The sequence below is a fragment of the Callithrix jacchus genome, chromosome 18, assembly GCF_049354715.1.
Source record: "Callithrix jacchus isolate 240 chromosome 18, calJac240_pri, whole genome shotgun sequence".
Lineage (NCBI taxonomy): Eukaryota > Metazoa > Chordata > Mammalia > Primates > Cebidae > Callithrix > Callithrix jacchus.
In genome coordinates this window covers 15,178,737-15,196,290 of record NC_133519.1, presented here as the reverse complement: position 1 = coordinate 15,196,290, position 17,554 = coordinate 15,178,737, and the positions used below count along the sequence as shown (strand labels likewise).

At 50.1% G+C, this 17,554-nt stretch overlaps 1 protein-coding gene across 6 annotated transcripts in view; it reads left to right on the top strand.

Moving 5' to 3' along the window:
- The window catches only part of KCNN3 (potassium calcium-activated channel subfamily N member 3), a 176,836-nt gene that overhangs the window by 86,420 nt on the left and 72,862 nt on the right, over positions 1 to 17,554 (top strand). For all 6 annotated transcript variants that reach the window (XM_035280236.3, XM_002760046.7, XM_035280238.3 and 3 more), the window contains exon 3: positions 13,697 to 14,115. In XM_035280236.3, the coding sequence (XP_035136127.1) occupies positions 13,697 to 14,115 (419 nt within the window). The remainder of the gene's footprint in view (positions 1 to 13,696; positions 14,116 to 17,554) is intronic.

Below are 17,554 nucleotides of genomic sequence, written 5' to 3'. Positions count from 1 at the left end.
TGTCTGGATCCAGGGCAGTACCCGTGGGCATTGACCATGCAGCAGCACAGACCCCGAATTGCAAATAGTGCCCCCAGTCACCAAATGGGCCCTTCCACAGGTGTATCTTTTTTTGCTTCTGTGCATCTCTAAGAGACTGAAGTTCTAAGCTCCTGGCACATCAGGAACTTGTGTCCTGATCTCCACTGTACCCCATGGGGCTTGGCACTGTACCTGGCATGCTGAGGTCAGGTCCTAGACAAGCTCTTACCAAAAGCAGTCGCTGTGATGATCGTGCCTGTGGCATGTCCTGGTCCTGGTTGTGGCCCCTCCCTCCCAAATGGAGGGCACAGTGGAGCAGGTTTCTGTTCTCAACCACGGGGAGGACCACCCTTTCCCACAGGGAGCCCAGGCCTCTGCCCTCGGTGGGGGAGCAGGGCAGGCCACTGACTAGTGCAGCTGTCAGTGCCTACGATGGGAATGCACTTGGAGAGGTGGCCTTGAAATAAGTGTCTTTGTTTAATCTCCGTGCCCTGGAATGGTATTTTTCACAAGGTGGTTTAGTTAGAGGGGCTGTGGAACTGGTAATGAGGCTGGCCTTGGAGGGGAGCCTTGTGACAGAAGCTCAGCTGTGAACACCTCCAGCAGGGCTGTATTCATCAAATCCTGGGGGCTCCCGGGGGATTTGAAGCTCTACACAGAAAATTATAGGGCAGGAAAAGACTTAGGTGATTATTTTTCCTCCAAGAATGGCCGTGCTTAAAACATCACCATTAGGCCCAACGAGTGGCTTTCTCCAGGACGGCTCTTTTAAAAAATACTTTATTGGGTTTTTTAAATTACAAAAGCAATATAGGCTCGTTTGAACACAGAGGTGTGTTCTAATTATCAAAAGGAAAAAAAGAATCAATAGGTTCCCTGATTCCCGTCTCCCTGCATCCCCAGTGGTACCGGAGCTAACAATTTGGTGCTCAGCCAGACAGGACTGACGTACCTTTTGTGTGTGCTTACATAAAATGCATCAACATGCGCACACATATATGGGCATTTTTGTTTTTATGTGTTGGTGTTAAGAGGAATCACACTATATCCACTATGCTGGAAGTTTCTGTTTTTACTTAGCAATACACCATGAACATTTTCTAAGTCAATACATATAGTTCCACCACATTTTTACAGCCAGCTACATAATGTTCCGCAGTACAAGTCCCATAATGTATTCAACTGTTTCCCTATTGATGTATATTCAGGTTGTTTCCAGGGATTTTTTTTTTTAATTATAATAAGCAGTTCTTTTAAAAATATTCTTTGATTTCTTTCTCTATCTTGTGCATATGTTACAAAAGACTCCTTTGCCTTGGGAGACTTATAAAAATGGTGAACAATTTTTAAATGTTTCTTTACAGTCACAATGATATAGTTTTAACGCCTTAAGCCATTTATGAATTGGTTTGGGTGGCCTGTATTTCCTGGGTGCTGTGCCTGGCACTGTGGTGGACAGTGACCAAGGAGACGTCTGTCCTCAGGGACCCCTGCTTTAGTGAGGGTGCTGACAAGCAGGTGGACAGGAACACCGCTCAGGTGGGAGACAAGAGGGAGGTTTCGGCCAGAATGGAAACTTAATAGACGAGAGGGTGGCCTCTTGGTTCAAATCCCATCTCCACCACTTAGTTGCTGTGAGGTCTGGGGGAAGTTCACTCTTCTTATGAGGCTATTGTGAGACTCAGAAGTGTTAATGTAAAGAAAAGTGCTTAGAGGGCCGGCGTAGTGGCTCATGCCTGTAATCCCAGCACTTTGAGAGGCCGAGGTGGGCTGATCACATGAGGCTAGGAGTTTGAGACCAGTCTGGCCAACACTGCAAAACTCCACCTCTACTAAAAATCCAAGAAGTAGCTGGGTGTGGTAGATTACAGCTGTAATCAAGATACCCGGGAGGCTGAGGCAGGAGAACTGCTTGAACCCAGGAGGCAGAGGTTGCAGTGAGTTATGATCGAGACACTGTGCTCTAGCCTGGGGGACAGAGTAAGACTCTGTCTCAAAAAAAAAAAAGGAAAAAAGGAGAAAAAGAAAAAAGTGCTTAGGGTCCAGCCAGCAAGCTGGAAACACCAAATGGATTGTTGCTGTTTGAAGTGCTGCCCCCACCACTGGGAAATCAGGAAAACTCCCCCTGAAGGGGCGACGGTGCAGCTGGCCCTTGAGGAGTTGAAGGGCCTTTCAGTCAGTTGGGGAAAAATAAACACTCCCTGCCCACCACCAATGCCTGGTCCTGACCTCAGCTCTCCAGCAACCCAGGCTGTTCAAAGATCCAAAAACCTCTTTATTTTTAGTTGCTAAAAATATTTCCTAAGCCAGGGTTAGAGAATTTCTCCCTGAGTGGTAAACAGGTGACTCAGAACCAATCAGGGACCAGCAGCCTAGTGAGGATGGTATTCCTCCCCTACCCCCAGACATTCCGAAGGATCCTTTCATGTGTCAAAAGGAAAGAAACTTATCAGAAACTTCCTGTTGAGAAAGCGATTCCTCTTACCCCAGACTTAGCAGATGCACAGAAACCTTTGATTCCTGGATCTGCCAAGGCACACAGAGATCCAGAAACACCCACTGGCCTGGCCTGGCCTGGCCTGGCCTGGCCTGGCCTGGGATAGGCAAATATCAGAGGTCAGCCCTACAATCCTCTTAGCGAAGCCTGGGGCAGTGTACACAGTAGTCAGGAGAGTGGATTTGGAAGCTGCCTGCCCTGGCTTTAGAGCCTAGGTCTGCCCCTTATTAACTGTGTGATCTTTAGTAAATTAATCTCTTTGAGCCTCAGTTTCCCTGTCTGTAAAATAGAAATAAGAATACCTGTGTCAGAACCCTGTTAAGGACTAAACGAGATGGTGCCGGTCAAGCACATGGCACAGGCCCTGGTGCGTCGTGAGGCTGCAGTCCATGGCCCTGCTGTTACGGTTATTGATGGAGACCGCCGCCCTGCTCCCCTGGCTCCCCTGAAACGGGGGCTAGCGCTCCCCAACCATCTGGCCATCTTTCCTCAGCTGCCATTTGGGGATTGGCTCTGTGACAAGCAGGGGGCACAGGGACTGGGGAATACTAGAGGAAGGCACCCAGCCCCACCTGGGAGTGGGAAGCGGCAGCCTAGACCTGTGGAAGGGAGGGAAACTTGATGTGGCCCTGGCAGGAGTTGGTCTGTGGTCTCCCTGTCCCTTGATGGAGCTCCTTCTGTGACCTCCAGGGTCCCAGTGATCTGGCTCCTACTGCCATCTTGGCCTCATCTGGTATCATCCCTCGCTTCTTTCTCACATTGGTCTTCTTTCTTTTATCTCTCTAACTCTCTAAGCTCCATCCTGCCTTGGGGTTTTTGCATATGCTGTCCCCTCTGTAACGCATACCTTTGCAAGGCTCGCTTTGGACTCAGAGGTCCCCTCCGTAGAGAGCCCTGTCCTGGCTGTCTGTGACTTCTCTCATTTCCTTTGCCCTGACTTATTCTCTTCCTGGCAGGCGTCACTCTCTAAAATTAAATGGTTTACCTGTTTAATATCTGCTTTCCTCCCCTGGAGTGGAAGCTCTGTGGGGACAGGGGCCTTGTCTACTTGTCCTGCTGTATCCCTAGAGCTTAACAAGGATTGTCATTTAATAGGGGCTCAACTCATACTTAATGAATGAATGACTGAGTTAACTGATTAGGGCAAAGTTCCGGGCCTCTGCATCCAGCACATATTGAACCCCAAACACCTTGATTTCCAGCACCACACCTTGTTTCTCATTACAACTAGAGATCAGCCAGTCTATCCAAGGGATTTCCAATCAAAGGGTTCTACGGAGAGCATGGGGTCCACTACTGAGCTCTAGGCTGGAGGAAGAGGTGAGTGAGTTGATCTTTGGACGTTCTTCTCTGCCCTTTCAACTACAACAGCTCCGAATTTGTCTGTTTCCCATGTTGGGCATACATGAAAAATCTTATTAAGAGAAATGGCTTGGAGAAAATGGAAAACCACAAATTGGATCCAAGTCTTCACATGACGCTGAGGAATCTGAGGTCCAGAGAGTTGCCACACACAGATGGCCCGTGGTGCCACGCTCAGGGATCAAGAAATTCCTGCTATCTGAGTGAAACATATGGCTTCCTCAACTGCCGGAACCTGGCTTCCTTTCTGAGAACTGAGGACAGGGGAAAGGATTTATGATCACTACTGCTCTCTGTTAGTCCCAAACAAACTTCAGCCTCCATAATCCCCATGGGTGGTCATTACACATTGCAAGAGACCAAGGGTGAGCTCTATGGACACTCTTGGGAAAAGCCTGTCCTGGCTGGACCAAAGAGCCACCATGGGGCATCACACATGGCCCAGGGAGCGGGACGGTTTCAGATGACACAGAGTCGGCTAGCATGGACCCCAACGCCCTAAGCATCTTGTTGATGGTAGAATCGTAGACTTTCCTGACAAGGCTCATTCAATGGCTGGCCTTTTTAGAGCCATCTTTTTTCTTTTTTTTCTTCTTTCGGGACGGAGTCTTGCTCTGTCACCCAGGCTGCGGTGCAGAGGCTTGATCTCGGCTCATGCAACCTTCATCTCCCGGGTTCAAGCAATTCTCCTACTTCAGCCTCCAAAGTAGCTGGGATTACAGGTGCCCGCCACCACACCCAGCTAATGTTTGCATTTTTAGCAGAGATAGGGTTTCCCCACATTGGCCAGGCTCAAACTCCTGACCTCAGGTGATCCACCCTCCTCAGCCTCCCAAAGTGCTGGGTTTACAGGCCTGAGCCACAGCACTCGGCCTAGAGCCGCCTTTTTTCTACCTTTGCTTCCCACCCCCCACCTTCCTCCCTTTCTTCCTCTGGTTCCATGGAGCATTTTCTGACTGGAAATTTTATGAACCATTGCTGCAAACCCAGAAGTTCATTTCATCACTAGCGATCAACGCCTGTCCTCAGGGAAACCTAATTAGGTACTACAGGACTTTTGATGTTGCTTCCATGGTAACCCCCCTAGTAATGGTGTATATGCAGAATATATGCTCCAGGGTGTTTAAATTTATATATGTGTGTATATATATATGTATTATAAAATACATTATATATATAAATAATATACCCTAAGAAAATCTGTAATTTTTTCCTTTTGCTTTGTTTCTGTGTATATTTTTTTTAAAGATGGAAATTTTTCCTGAAGTCTTTTTCCCCACAGAGAGGGAACGGTACACAAAAAGGCTTTTTCCATTTTCTCTAATTTAGAGAAATTCATAGTTGTGCAGGAATGAAAGTTTTTCAGGTTGGTCAGAGTGTTTAAGCAGGAATTCGCTCTCCTCCCTGATAGCTGAGAACGTTTTAATGACACGGTTTTCTTAAAAATCAGAAAGGTCTCAAGGCTTTCAAAATAGAATGGGGGAGAAATGAGTGAATCCAATGAACTGACTCTAAACTTATCCTTAAAAAAAGAAAAGGCAAGCTTCCCTGCGTGCCTGCCCCTCTGCAGGAAGTGGGGGGAGGCCTCGCGGGCCTGAAGCTTGGGCTCTGCCATGTGGCCGCTGGAGGCACTGGGTGGTGTCCTTGTCTCCCCGCCAAGGCAGCCTGTCTCGGGCCCTGCAGAGACTGCAGCTGAACCCCGTCCTGAGGTGGCCAGATGGCCTTCAGCGCTGGCCTTGTGCTGAGCTGGTGATGACATCTTTGCTTGGTGAGACACTCTAACGAGGGAAAGCGCTGACCTGGACTCCCTGAGGTGCAGGTGACAGGGGAGAGGGCCCGTGACCTACCCGCATGCCACAGCTAAAGCCAAGGGCTTCTGGAGAATTCCTGAATAACTGAAAGTGACTTCTACACTGCCCGGCATTGGCCATCCAGGGATAGGATGCCCATGCTGACCTCTTTGTTAGCTGCCAGCGAATCTGTTTACCCTCAGCATTTGCCGAGCATTTGCCCACTGTTCCCAGACTCCCTGCTGTTTCTCTCCAGCGACCCCCCATTCATTCTGTTTTGCCTTTGTTCCTGGATCCATTCTGCTGGTTGACTTCCTCACATCTTAGTGGTTTAGTTGTTTGTATGCGAAACAACTAAACTGCTTGCAAAAAAACGTTTTTAATGCTCTGAGTTATTCTTTGATATCTGAAATGATGTGTCTGTGGGGGCAGTAGGGGTGGGGGAAGCTGGAATGGCCCTTGACCCCGATCTCCTCCACATCCAGTCACCCAGTTGCTTGAGAAAGACTGGCCAGCAGACGTAACTGAGTGGAGTGGAAACATGGGGACAGGTGAGGGTTCCTTCTAGGGGCTGTGATATAAGAATCTAAAAGGAAAATGTTGGGCATGGTAGGCACATGGCCTGGCTTTTCTAATATGTGCCAAATAAAAGAATTTGTTCTCTTATATATTAGGTTTGTTGCATAACAAAGCACCTCAAAATATAATAGCTTGAAATAGTAACAATTTAGGTCCCGTTCTGTGGGTCAGTAATTTGGGCTGGGCTCAGCTTGATAGTTCTTCTGCTAGTCTCACCTGCGGTGAGCTTCTACCACGAAACTGGTCTAGGATGGCTTCTGATGCCTGGCAGCTAGCGCTGGTTGTAGGCTGGGGTGAAAGGGATAGTAAGGCCACGTGTCTATAGTGAGCCTCACAGCGTTGACATTTTTCAAACCCATGCTGTATCATACTTTCTAATCTTCCACTGGTCAAAGCAAGGTACATGGGTACGTTCAGACTGAAGGGACTGAGAAATAGGCTGTACTGGCCGAGCGTGGTAGCTCACACCTGTAATCCCAGCACATTGGGAGGCTGAGGTGAGTGGATCACTGGAGGTCAGGAGGGCAAGACCAGCCTGGCCAACATGGTGAAACCCCATCTCTACTAAAAATAAAAAAAATTAGCCAAGTGTGCTTGTGGGTGCCTGTTATCCCAGCTACTTGGGAGGCTGAGGCAGGGGAATCACTTGAACCTGGGAGGCGGATCACACCATTGCACTCCAGCCTGGGTGACAAAAGCAAAACTCCGTCTCAAAAAAAAAAAAAGAGAGAGAGAAATAGGTTATACTTCTTGCTTGGAGGAGAGGCAAAGTCATATGTACAAAATAACTGAATAGGATGGGAGGAATTTGTGGCCATTTCTGCAAGCTGCCTCCTCCTCCTGTATACCTGATGCATGCCTTCCCGGCACTGCTGAAGCCCTCCCTAGCCCAAGAAGCTTTTCAAATGGCATCGGAATCGTGCATCTCTTTTACTAGGGCTACTTGAGATTATTAACTGATTCAGGAGACATGTGTTTGATTCATATTTATATACCCACAGTGGCCTAACCTTGTTGATTCTTACTAATTGTTCTATTGAACTGAGCTGAGTTAGGTCTCCTTTTTCTCTAATTACAAGCTCCTTAAAGGAAAGTTTGGAATCACTGTTGCATAAAGTCTCCCTCCCAGAGCTCTCAGAATTATACTAACGGGCCGAAAATCCTACAAGCTCTCAGAACCACCAGTTAAGTGGAAGCGGGATTCGGCCTGGAGCCACTTCTGGACAGGGCAACTATCTGTGGAGAGTGGAGCTTTCGGGAGAGCAGAGACCGTGGTCCGGACACATCGCATATTCAGGCCAGTCACACCCTCAGTGAGTGAAATCACTTTTTGAGGCTTAGGAGGTAGAAAGATTCAATGACTTGGAGACTGTGGCTTTCCTTTCCCGTTCAGGGAAGCCAGCGTGCAAGGAGCAAACGCATGCCTGGTCAGGAAGAGACTTGTTCATCAGCTCTGGACCTCTGCGGCTTCTTCTGCTCTGGAACAGCTCAGAACAGACCACTCGAGGGCTACGGTGCTCCCTGCCCCATGCCGCACTCTGTCCACATCAGCTTAGTACTTTCCCAGAATCCATCAGAGGCCAACAGTCAAGCTGGTCTAGAATCACGGCTGGATGCTGGAGACTAAGCCCAGGGGAGGATAGGCCTCTGGAGCCACTTGCACTCTTCCCCCAGCCCCTCTGGTCCAGTGCTACTCAAGATCCTGCTTCCAGACTTGCTCTAGAACTTTCTAAGGCTTGGAGGTCACCTGGGACAGTTTATTCCAGGATGAACAACCCTTTGGGAATAAGAGGATGTCCCTTCCCGTGGTGTGAGATGAATTGTTAGGCCCCTTGTGAGTCACAGGCTTAGGAATGGATTTTCAACAGGAATTTCCATTCTGGGTGTTAACAAGGACCACGGGCAATCTGTCCCTTTCTTCATATGACACAGTCATCCGCCTACCCACCTCTTTATTCACCAAAATTCTACTGGCTGCCCACTCTGTGCCAGGCAATGTCTCAGGCATGGGAGGGGAGTGAGATGAGCCAGGCGTGGTTCCTGTTCCTGGAGAGCTCAGGTGCACTGAGAACACAGATGAGGCGGGAGACGCCAGCAAGAGGGTCTGCATAGAACCACAGAATGATGGCTCTTTAGATCAGGAGGTGCCTTGGGATTGTCTAGTTCTTTCCCTCAGCCCTCAGAGGAGGAAGCTGAGCCCAAGACAGGGAAGATTAGTCTAGGGGCAGACAGTAAGTGGGAGTTATTAATTCACTAAACAAAGATTTATTGAATACCTACTAAGTGCTAAGACCTGGGCTAGGCTCTGGAGATGCCACAGGGAACAGGGAAGACGCAGCCCTTGTCTCTTTGGAGCTCCAACTGTGACTGGGGGTGGGGGTTGGCGGGATGCCCAACAACTTTAGACTCACCTGGGGAGTCTTAAGAAAAACCCCATTGTCAGGGCTCAACCCCCAGAGATTCTGATTGACTTGGTCTGGGGTGGGCCTGGGCATGGGTATTTTTGAACAAGTTCTCCAAGTCATTCCAATGTGCGATGTGAGTAGGTTGAGAACCACGTTTAAGGGGAGAGACAGCAGAAACCTCACAAACGCAAATCAATAATAATTGAGATTGTGCTTTGTTAGGAATGAACGGAAGGCAGAGTGAGGAAACAGCAGGGTGGGGTATCTGCTACCTGCTCTGAATCGGGAGGGAGCAAGGGATTCCAGGGGTCAGAAGGAAGAAAACATAGAGTGCCCTCACACAGGACAGGAATGGGGTCTTCTGGAACATGTCCCACCCTGCAGATGCATAAAAGCCTGCAGTGAGCCCTGTCTAGCAGAGGCTTTTTTTTTTTTTGGAGACAGAGTCTCACTCTGTTGCCAGGCACCAGGCTGGAGTGCAGTGGCACAATCTCGGCTCACTGCAACCTCCACCTCCCGGGTTCAAGCAATTCTCTCCTGCCTCAGCCTCCCAAGTAGCTGGGACTACAGGTACATGCCACCACACCCAGCTAATTTTTGTCTTTTTAGTAAACGGGGTTTCACCATGTTGACCAGGATGGTCTCGATCTCTTGACCTGGTGATCCGCCTGCCTTAGCCTCCCAAAGTGCTGGGATTACAGGCTTGAGCCACTGTGCCCGGCCTAGCAGACACTTTTAATCTGCAACCTGAAAACTCTCCCCCTACCCTCTACTCAGAACACTCACTCACTCTGTATACACACTGTTTATGAGTGTCCTCCAGGTCAGCCCTCTTAATAATGCCTCATATTTTTAGAGTAGTTAGTGATGCACCGTCCGACTTTTTATCTGTATTACTGGATCCCAACACTAACCCCACGAGGCAGGCAGGGCCAAGGTCAAGCTAGCTCTCCCACCTCCAGCTCCACTACCCCGTGTGGCCCCCACCTTCCCTGCACCAGCAAGCTGCAACCGAGGCTGGGCACCTGAGAGGCAGCTGGGGACGCCCCCTGGGGACCAGCACCCTTTGCCGCACCGGGCAGAGCTGCCATTGAATTCTCCCCTTCAGTTCTGACAGCTTACAATCCGCTCCTCACCAGGCAATCCAAGGAATCTGTTACTCGTTGCTTCCATTCCTGCCCAGAGTGAACCCAGTTACTATAGTAACCGGATGCGATTCTTTATTACAGAGTAGATGGTTTTAATTTTGTATTTGAAGAGTTTGGCCAGGCAGTCACGTTGCCATGGCTTGGCCTGTTGGGCGGGAGTCAGAATCAGAGGGAACCCTTTGAGCAGCCATTAGGTCTTTCTAATTGCTGGGGAAACCTGTGTCTGGAAAAACCCAGGCTCAGCTGCACTGGGGAAGGAGGAGGGTGAGTCTCCAGCTGGTGCTGTGCTGAGTACTGTCTCCTGTTCAGAGATGACAGCTCCCTGATTAGAAACACCAGGTGAGCCTCTCAGCCAGTTGCTCCCATAGAGCCCTCTAGTTTCCCCTCAGGATCCCCATGGGTGGGTGGGCGGGGGGCTGCTCAGAGCTGTTTTATGCAACCCTGAACCCCCTCCCACATCACTAAGGGCCATCAGCACATGTTTGTTGAATGAATGAATGAGTGAATGAATGAACAAATGCTCCTTTGTAGTTTATGAAGCCCTTTCAATCCATTGTCTCCTCTCTTCTCCATTGTGGCTCTGTGGGGTTACAGAGCAGGGAGAAGGAGAAACTGAGGCTTGGCAGGTGAGAGGCTTGCCTCCTAGTGCTCCCTCTCCTGCCCATGGCTCTCAGGGCCCACTGAATTGCCTGGAATGTTCCCCTTGCTGCAGAAATATATCACAGGTAGATGCTAAAGGCAAGGCAAGCATCACTCACCCGACACCAGGCCCGGTACCATAGGTCCTCTCCTGGGTCCTCGGTTCCTGCTGAACTGTAAGGAAGGCAGCATAGTGGAGAGAGAAAGCTGCTTGGTGACTAACTTTGAAACAGAGCAGAAGCTTCCTTTGGCCCATCAAGGATGGACAGAATAAAGGGCCCCTCATTCCCTGATCTCCCTGTGCAAGGGAAGAAAGGAGGCTTCACTCAAGGGGGGATTTCAGCCCCCACAAATCCATGCTGATCCAGTCTCTCTGTTACTTTTTTTTTTTTTAAGGCAGTCTTGCTCCTGTCACCCAGGTTGGAGTGCAATGGGGTGATCGTGGCTCACTACAACCTTCGCCTCCTGGCTTCAAGTGATTCTCCTGCCTCAGCCTCCTGAGTGGCTAGGATTATAGGCATGCACCATGACACCCAGCTAATTTTTGTATTTTTAGTAGAGATGGGGTTTCACCATGTTGGCTAGGCTGGTCTTGAACTCCTGACCTCGGGCGATCTGCATGCCTCGGCCTCCCAAAGTGCTGGGATTACAAGCGTGAGCCACTGCGCCCAGCTCTCTGTTACTCTTTCTGTGCTGAGGTTGTATTTCCAGGTTAAATAAAACCTCCACCCAACCCTTGCCCCAACATTAATTTCCCTTAACCCAGCCTAGTTTCTTTCCAGTCTTGCAGCTCAGGCCTTCCCAGGATGCGGGCATGAGCTGCTCTCCCTGCCAGGAGGTGTGGATGCTGGTGCCCTTTTTCCTGAGCTCATGTTAGGCCAAGGACCCTGCCCTCCCCTCCTTAAAGGCAAACATAAGCAGCTTTGGAAAGCAGCAGCTGTCTGTGGCTGTCGGTGGAGCAGGCAGCATATGAGGCTGGGGTCTTGAGTGGCGTGTGTTTGTGGATGAGTTCTACAGGCAACAGCCAGATCTGCTGGTGGGCCAAGGGCCCGGGAGAGAGAGGACAGAGCATGATGGTAAATACTCCACTACCTCCCAGAAGTGAGGTGCACACACGCACAGGAGGCCCACACTGAACATATGCCTGGATCTCAGGCCTCACCCTCCAAGAATCCAACCACGTGAGCTGGAGAAGACCTTAGAGGCTTCTCATTTCAGTCTCGGATGAAGACTGAGGCCACAGAGGGGAAGGATGTGAAGTCCCTTTCACAGTCTTCAAATGTGGTGGGACCCCACAGTGGGACTTGCCCGAAGACAAAGGCTGGACGCACAGCACGTGCTCAGTCAGTTCTTGTGTGAACAGGCATCCTCATGATGTGACAGCAGGAAGCATCTTCGTGAAAGGTTAGGGCTGGAAGGGAGATTAGATATCACTGAGCCCAACTGTCATTTTACAGAGAGACTGAGGCCACATCCATTAATAATGCTAAAAATAAGAATAGCTAATAGTGACATAGCACGCTGGGGGCTAGGCAGGATTCCACGCATGTCGCTTATACGAACCCACTGCAGCCTCACAGCGACCTCTATGCAGCAGCTGTTATCATCATCCCCAGATGAGGTAACTGAGGCACAGGGAGGTTTGGTAACGTGCCCAGGACCACAGTGCCAGTAGCATTAGGATCAGGCAGTCCGGCTCCGGAGTCCATGCCATGAACACTTCACTGCACCGCCGAGGGGCACAGCGCTGCCAGCAAACTTGCTGCTCCTTCTCTGAGTGGGGAGGAGGAATCCGTGCCAGCCCTTGTGAGTTCACTCATGCAGGAAACATGACCTTTTCATCTTCACATCCCCTTGCAGGGCTCAGCTCAGGTCTGAAAGGGGCTCAGGGATGTGTTTTTAATACAAATGGGTTGATCTTTCTCACTATCGTGAAACAGCCAATTTGGCACCTGTGTCCTGGAGGGGACCTTGGAAGTGGCTCAACATAGAGCACCTGTGGTCAGCAAAAAGGAGGGGTTGGTTCCCACATACCAAGCAGTTCTCCTGGGGACACGTGGCTGCATGTTCTGCAGTGTGACTCCACCCTGGCTCTGTCTGCCTGAAGTGAGTGTTGGCTCCCCCAGGCTGAGGGCTCAGTCCCACCACATTGGCCCCACTTCCAATGCCAGTCACCAGCCCCAGGCTGTTTGCCCTGAGCCTCTCACCAAGTGGCTGTGAATCAGGGGTTCACAGGACGCCCTTCTCAGGCTTGACTGATTTTCTGGAGCAGCTCAGAGAACTCGGGGTAACACACTGACTGCTTTGTCATAAAGGACTTTACAAAGGATTCAGATGAGCAGCCGTATGCGAGCGAAGCAGAGGGCAGGGTGTGTGGGAAGGGGTGGAGCTTCCATGCCCTCTCTGGGGACCCAACCCTCCCGGTATCCAGGGACCTCCATCTGTCCAGCTGCCTGGAAGCTCATCAAAACACAAAGAAGAGAATGACAGACACTGAGGGTGGAGAGTGGGAGAGAGAGGAGCAGAAAAAATAACTATTGGGTACTAGACTTAGTACCTGGGTGATAAAATCTGTACAGCAAAGCTCTGCGACATGAGTTTACCTATATAGCAAACCTGCACATGCATCCCTGAACCTAAAATAGAAGTTAACAAAAACACAGGCTTTTTGGGATTTTACGGAAGCTTCATTACACAGACATAATTGTTGTCATCATTGGCCATTGGTGATCAACTCGAGCTTTTGGTCCCTCTTCCCGCCCAGGGAATCGTGGGGTGGGGCTGAAAGTTCCAACCATCTCATCACCAGATTGGTTCCCCTGGCAACCAGTGCCCATCCTGAAGCTACCCTGGATTCCCACCCCCCACCCGAGACACTTATTAGTTTTCTTATTAGCAAACACAAGACACTTAGACTTTGGAAATTCCTAGGGTTTTAGGAACTGTGCCTAAAGCAGGATGAAGACCAAATATATGATTTCTTATTATAAATCACTATATCTCAGGAAGTGATTTGCAGAGGAGGAAAGTGAGGCCTAGAGAGTCAAAATGTCTCAGCCAGGGTCTCCCAGCTGGACCTGAATCCAGGCTTCCTACTCCCCATCCAGGGCTCTTGCCACACAGCGAGGCCTCTAAAGAGCATGCCGAGGTGGTCAGGCTGACCTGAGCCCAGGAGCCTGCCCCATCTGTCCTGCCTGGCCCCTGCTGTGCGCTTCCTGATCCTGGCCACACTAACAGACTCTCTGCTCCCACCAGCTCTTCGTGATTGACAATGGCGCGGATGACTGGCGGATAGCCATGACCTACGAGCGCATCCTCTACATCAGCCTGGAGATGCTGGTGTGTGCCATCCACCCCATTCCTGGCGAGTACAAGTTCTTCTGGACAGCGCGCCTGGCCTTCTCCTACACACCCTCCCGGGCGGAGGCCGATGTGGACATCATCCTGTCTATCCCTATGTTCCTGCGCCTGTACCTGATCGCCCGAGTCATGCTGCTGCACAGCAAGCTCTTCACTGATGCCTCATCCCGCAGCATCGGGGCCCTCAACAAGATCAACTTCAACACCCGCTTCGTCATGAAGACGCTCATGACCATCTGCCCTGGCACTGTGCTGCTCGTGTTCAGTATCTCTTTGTGGATCATTGCTGCCTGGACCGTCCGCGTCTGTGAAAGGTAGTCCACCTGGGGCCTTCTGAGTGCAGAGCCTGTGCTGGGACAGGGAAGGGAGGAGGAACAGGGGTGCCAGGGGGTATGAGGTCTGATGGAGGAGACAGGCATGTACCCAGACACCTGGAAGGAGACAGTGGGAAAGTGGGGAGTGCTGAGTTGGGTTGAGCATGAGCTGGAATTGCAGCATTGGAACCAAGGTAAGGTGGGAAAAAGGCACAGAATTTTCCTGAGTTTCTGTTCCCTCTTTGCAAACCAATATATCAGAGCATTTTGTTTATATCATTAATGCACGTATACCACATTACAATTTCTCCCTCTTGGGAATTAACAATGCTTATTAGCATTTTAAAGGCTCTGAGAAGTCCTGCAGTAATGAAACCAGCTTATTTTTGTTTAGTTCAGACTTTCTCAATTGTATTTGCCTGCAAATCCTTTTTATTATAAAGCGCTACTGGTACCTTGCTCCTCAAAGTTGAGTTCACAGACCAGCAGCATTGGCGTCACTGGGAGCTTGTTAGAATTCCCAGAATCTCGGGCCTTAGTCTAGAACGACTGAATCGGAATTTGCATTTAACAAGGTCACCTGGTGATTCACATGCACCTTAGTTTGAGAAGCACTGTACTGATGGAACATACTTTGGGAAACGTTGTATTAGGAGGATGGTGGCTGGGAGTGATTCGGAGAAGGGAGATCCAGGGCTCTAGAACAAAATGCCATCTCCCTGGAGCAGCTGTCGTCAAGACTCAGGGGTAGGACTGAGGCCACCTCCTCCCACCACCCTCGAGCTGCCTTTTGTGACTTCTCCTTCACAAGGGGTCCCGGATATTCATTTTATTTATTTATTTATTTATTTTTAAGATGGAGTCTCGCTGTCTTGCCCAGGCTGGAGTACAGTGGTTCAATCATTGCTCACTGCAACCTCCGCCTCCCGGGTTCAAGCAATTCTCCTGCCTCATCCTCCCCTGTAGCTGGGATTATGGGCATGCACCGTCACACCAGGCTAAGTTTTGTATTTTTAGTAGAGGTGGGGTTTCACCGTGTTGGCCAGGCTGGGGTCTGGAACTCCTGGCCTCAAGTGATCCGCCCACCTCGGCCTCCCAAAACTCTGGGATTATAGGCATGAGCCACTGCACCCAGCCCTGTATATCATTTAAATCTGATTTGACATGTGGCTCCAAATCTAGGTTAGAAACCTTGATTCTGCCCCTAAGTAGCTGTGAAACCGAGGATAAGTTACTTAACCTCTCTGGGCCTCAGTTTCCTCATTTTAAAATGAGAATCACTTGAGATAGAATGAAGCTGTGTTTACTTGAGATCGATTATTTTCACTCTGTTGGGAAGTATGGGAAAGCATCCCCTGTAATTTACACAGATCCTGGTAGCCACCCTGAATTCAGCAACACTTGCAGTTATATCGCCAGACCTTCCATGTGCCTGTGTCCCAGCAGAGGTCAAAGCAGACAAGTCTGGAGAGGAGTTAGTCTAGACCCACCCCACGCGGGTGCCTTGAACCACATCTCCTCCCTGTTTTGACACGTGCTGTTTGCAGACATTTCTTTCAGCGTTTTGGGCAGCAGACACACGGTCAAACCGAGAGGGCATTCTGCTGCCACAAAACAAGGGCCCTCCAGGACGCAGGTTCAGGCTCTAAGAGCCAGTGCGGTGCTGGAAGACCTTTCTCACACACAGCCCCAGGGGCACACTACGCTCCCCTATTCAGAACCTCGCCATGACTCAGCAGCTGACACTGCAGCATCCACTCTGAGTGGGACCACACTGCACGGGGCTTCACGAACCTTCTCCGGTAAGCAGACACTCTTCCCACAATGGAGAAAGCATGGGCCTGGGTTCCAACCCCAAACCCCTCGTGGTACTCTTGGCTGAGCAGCACCGTGCCCATCATTGCACCTCTCTGGACCTCAATTTTCTCACATGAAAGCCGGATACAGGACTTATTATTAGAGTCAGGCAAGGTAGTACATATGCACTATGTATTGCAATCCAGCGATGGTGAAAATGAATGAGAATAGCAAAGATCCCTTGATCACGCTTGGGAATTTTGTGCTGCCTTCTTATAATTAGAACAGCCCAACTTCGACCATACATTGGCCTATACTCTTTGTGTTTTCCTTTCTAACTGATGGAAGCCACGTTGTCTGTCAACAAAAATAACTGAATTTGTGTAGCCCTTTAAGCTATTTGAAGTCTTTCACGGCCTCGGATGGTCTCTGGCATGTATTTCAGATGCGCAGACAGGCCGAACAGTTAGCAAAGTAGCTGCAAGTGAGTTTCAGAGTTGACTGGACCTATCATAAGAAGGGGTGACTCTGTTCCCTGGGAGGAAAACCTTGTTTTAAAGAACGTAGTTTGCAGGGTACTTAGATTAGGCCCCTTATTTGATATTGCATGGCCGTCCATAGCCTCCAAGCGGAGAATGGTTACCCTGGCCCCTGGTGGGTCACTGGGGCTCTCGCGCTCTCTCTCTCTCTCTGCAGACATGGCTCACAAGCCCCAGCTGAGACGAAGGCACAGAGAAACAAGGAGCAAATCGGAAATTCTCCGAATGTTCCCTTCTCTTGAGAAAAGGCCATTTGATCAAAGACTTAGGTATAACATGAGGTGTATGAAAGCATGATGGATGCTGTCATAGCTCCCCTGTGCTAGTTCTGTGTAAAATCCACATGCCATCCCAGTGTGCCCTCACGACAGATCTATGAGAGGTACCTTGACTGAGGGAATGAGAGCGGGTCCTGGATGGGCATCCGGGTGAAGCAATGTGTCATCCACCACGTGGATGTGTTTGAATTGGACATGGAAGCCCCTGGAAGCGTTGGGGAAACTGATAGAAAGTAACTGGCCCGAGGTCACAGAGCTGTTAATAGTAAGCGTGGAGCCAGAATCTGAACTCGTTTCTGACTCTGAACTTCACGTGTGTGTCACCAGCCCAGGCTGAATCCTGCACATACGAGGAAATCATGGCCTCGACTCTCCTGGCAACTTGCCCGATCTTAGAGTCTCCAGGCCACTGAGACCAACATGTGAATCCTGTCTTGCTGTTTTGCCTCTGCCACCTGTGGTCTTCACCCTCTTCAGCACCCGCCCCCAGGCTGCCTTCATATCCAATTCAAACACATCCAGTCACCGGATGCTCCCTCCAGGACCCGGCTCTCATTCCCTCAGCGGGGACTGTGACCGAGGCCCTCTCTTAAGATCAAGCCCCTTGCCTGGGGGCAGCAAACTCCCAGGGGAATCTGTCAGAGTGGGAGTTCAAAGGCTCAGCCCCTTTTGCTTCTAGGAGGACACTCCAGGGTCCCTGAGGGATCGCCTAAGGGCCCTGTTGTCACTGCCCCGGGAGCTTCCCCTATACCCCACAGGGATTGATCCTGAGAGCAGTCCCAATAAAACTCTCACGCCCAAATCTCAGCATCTCAGAGACTCTTT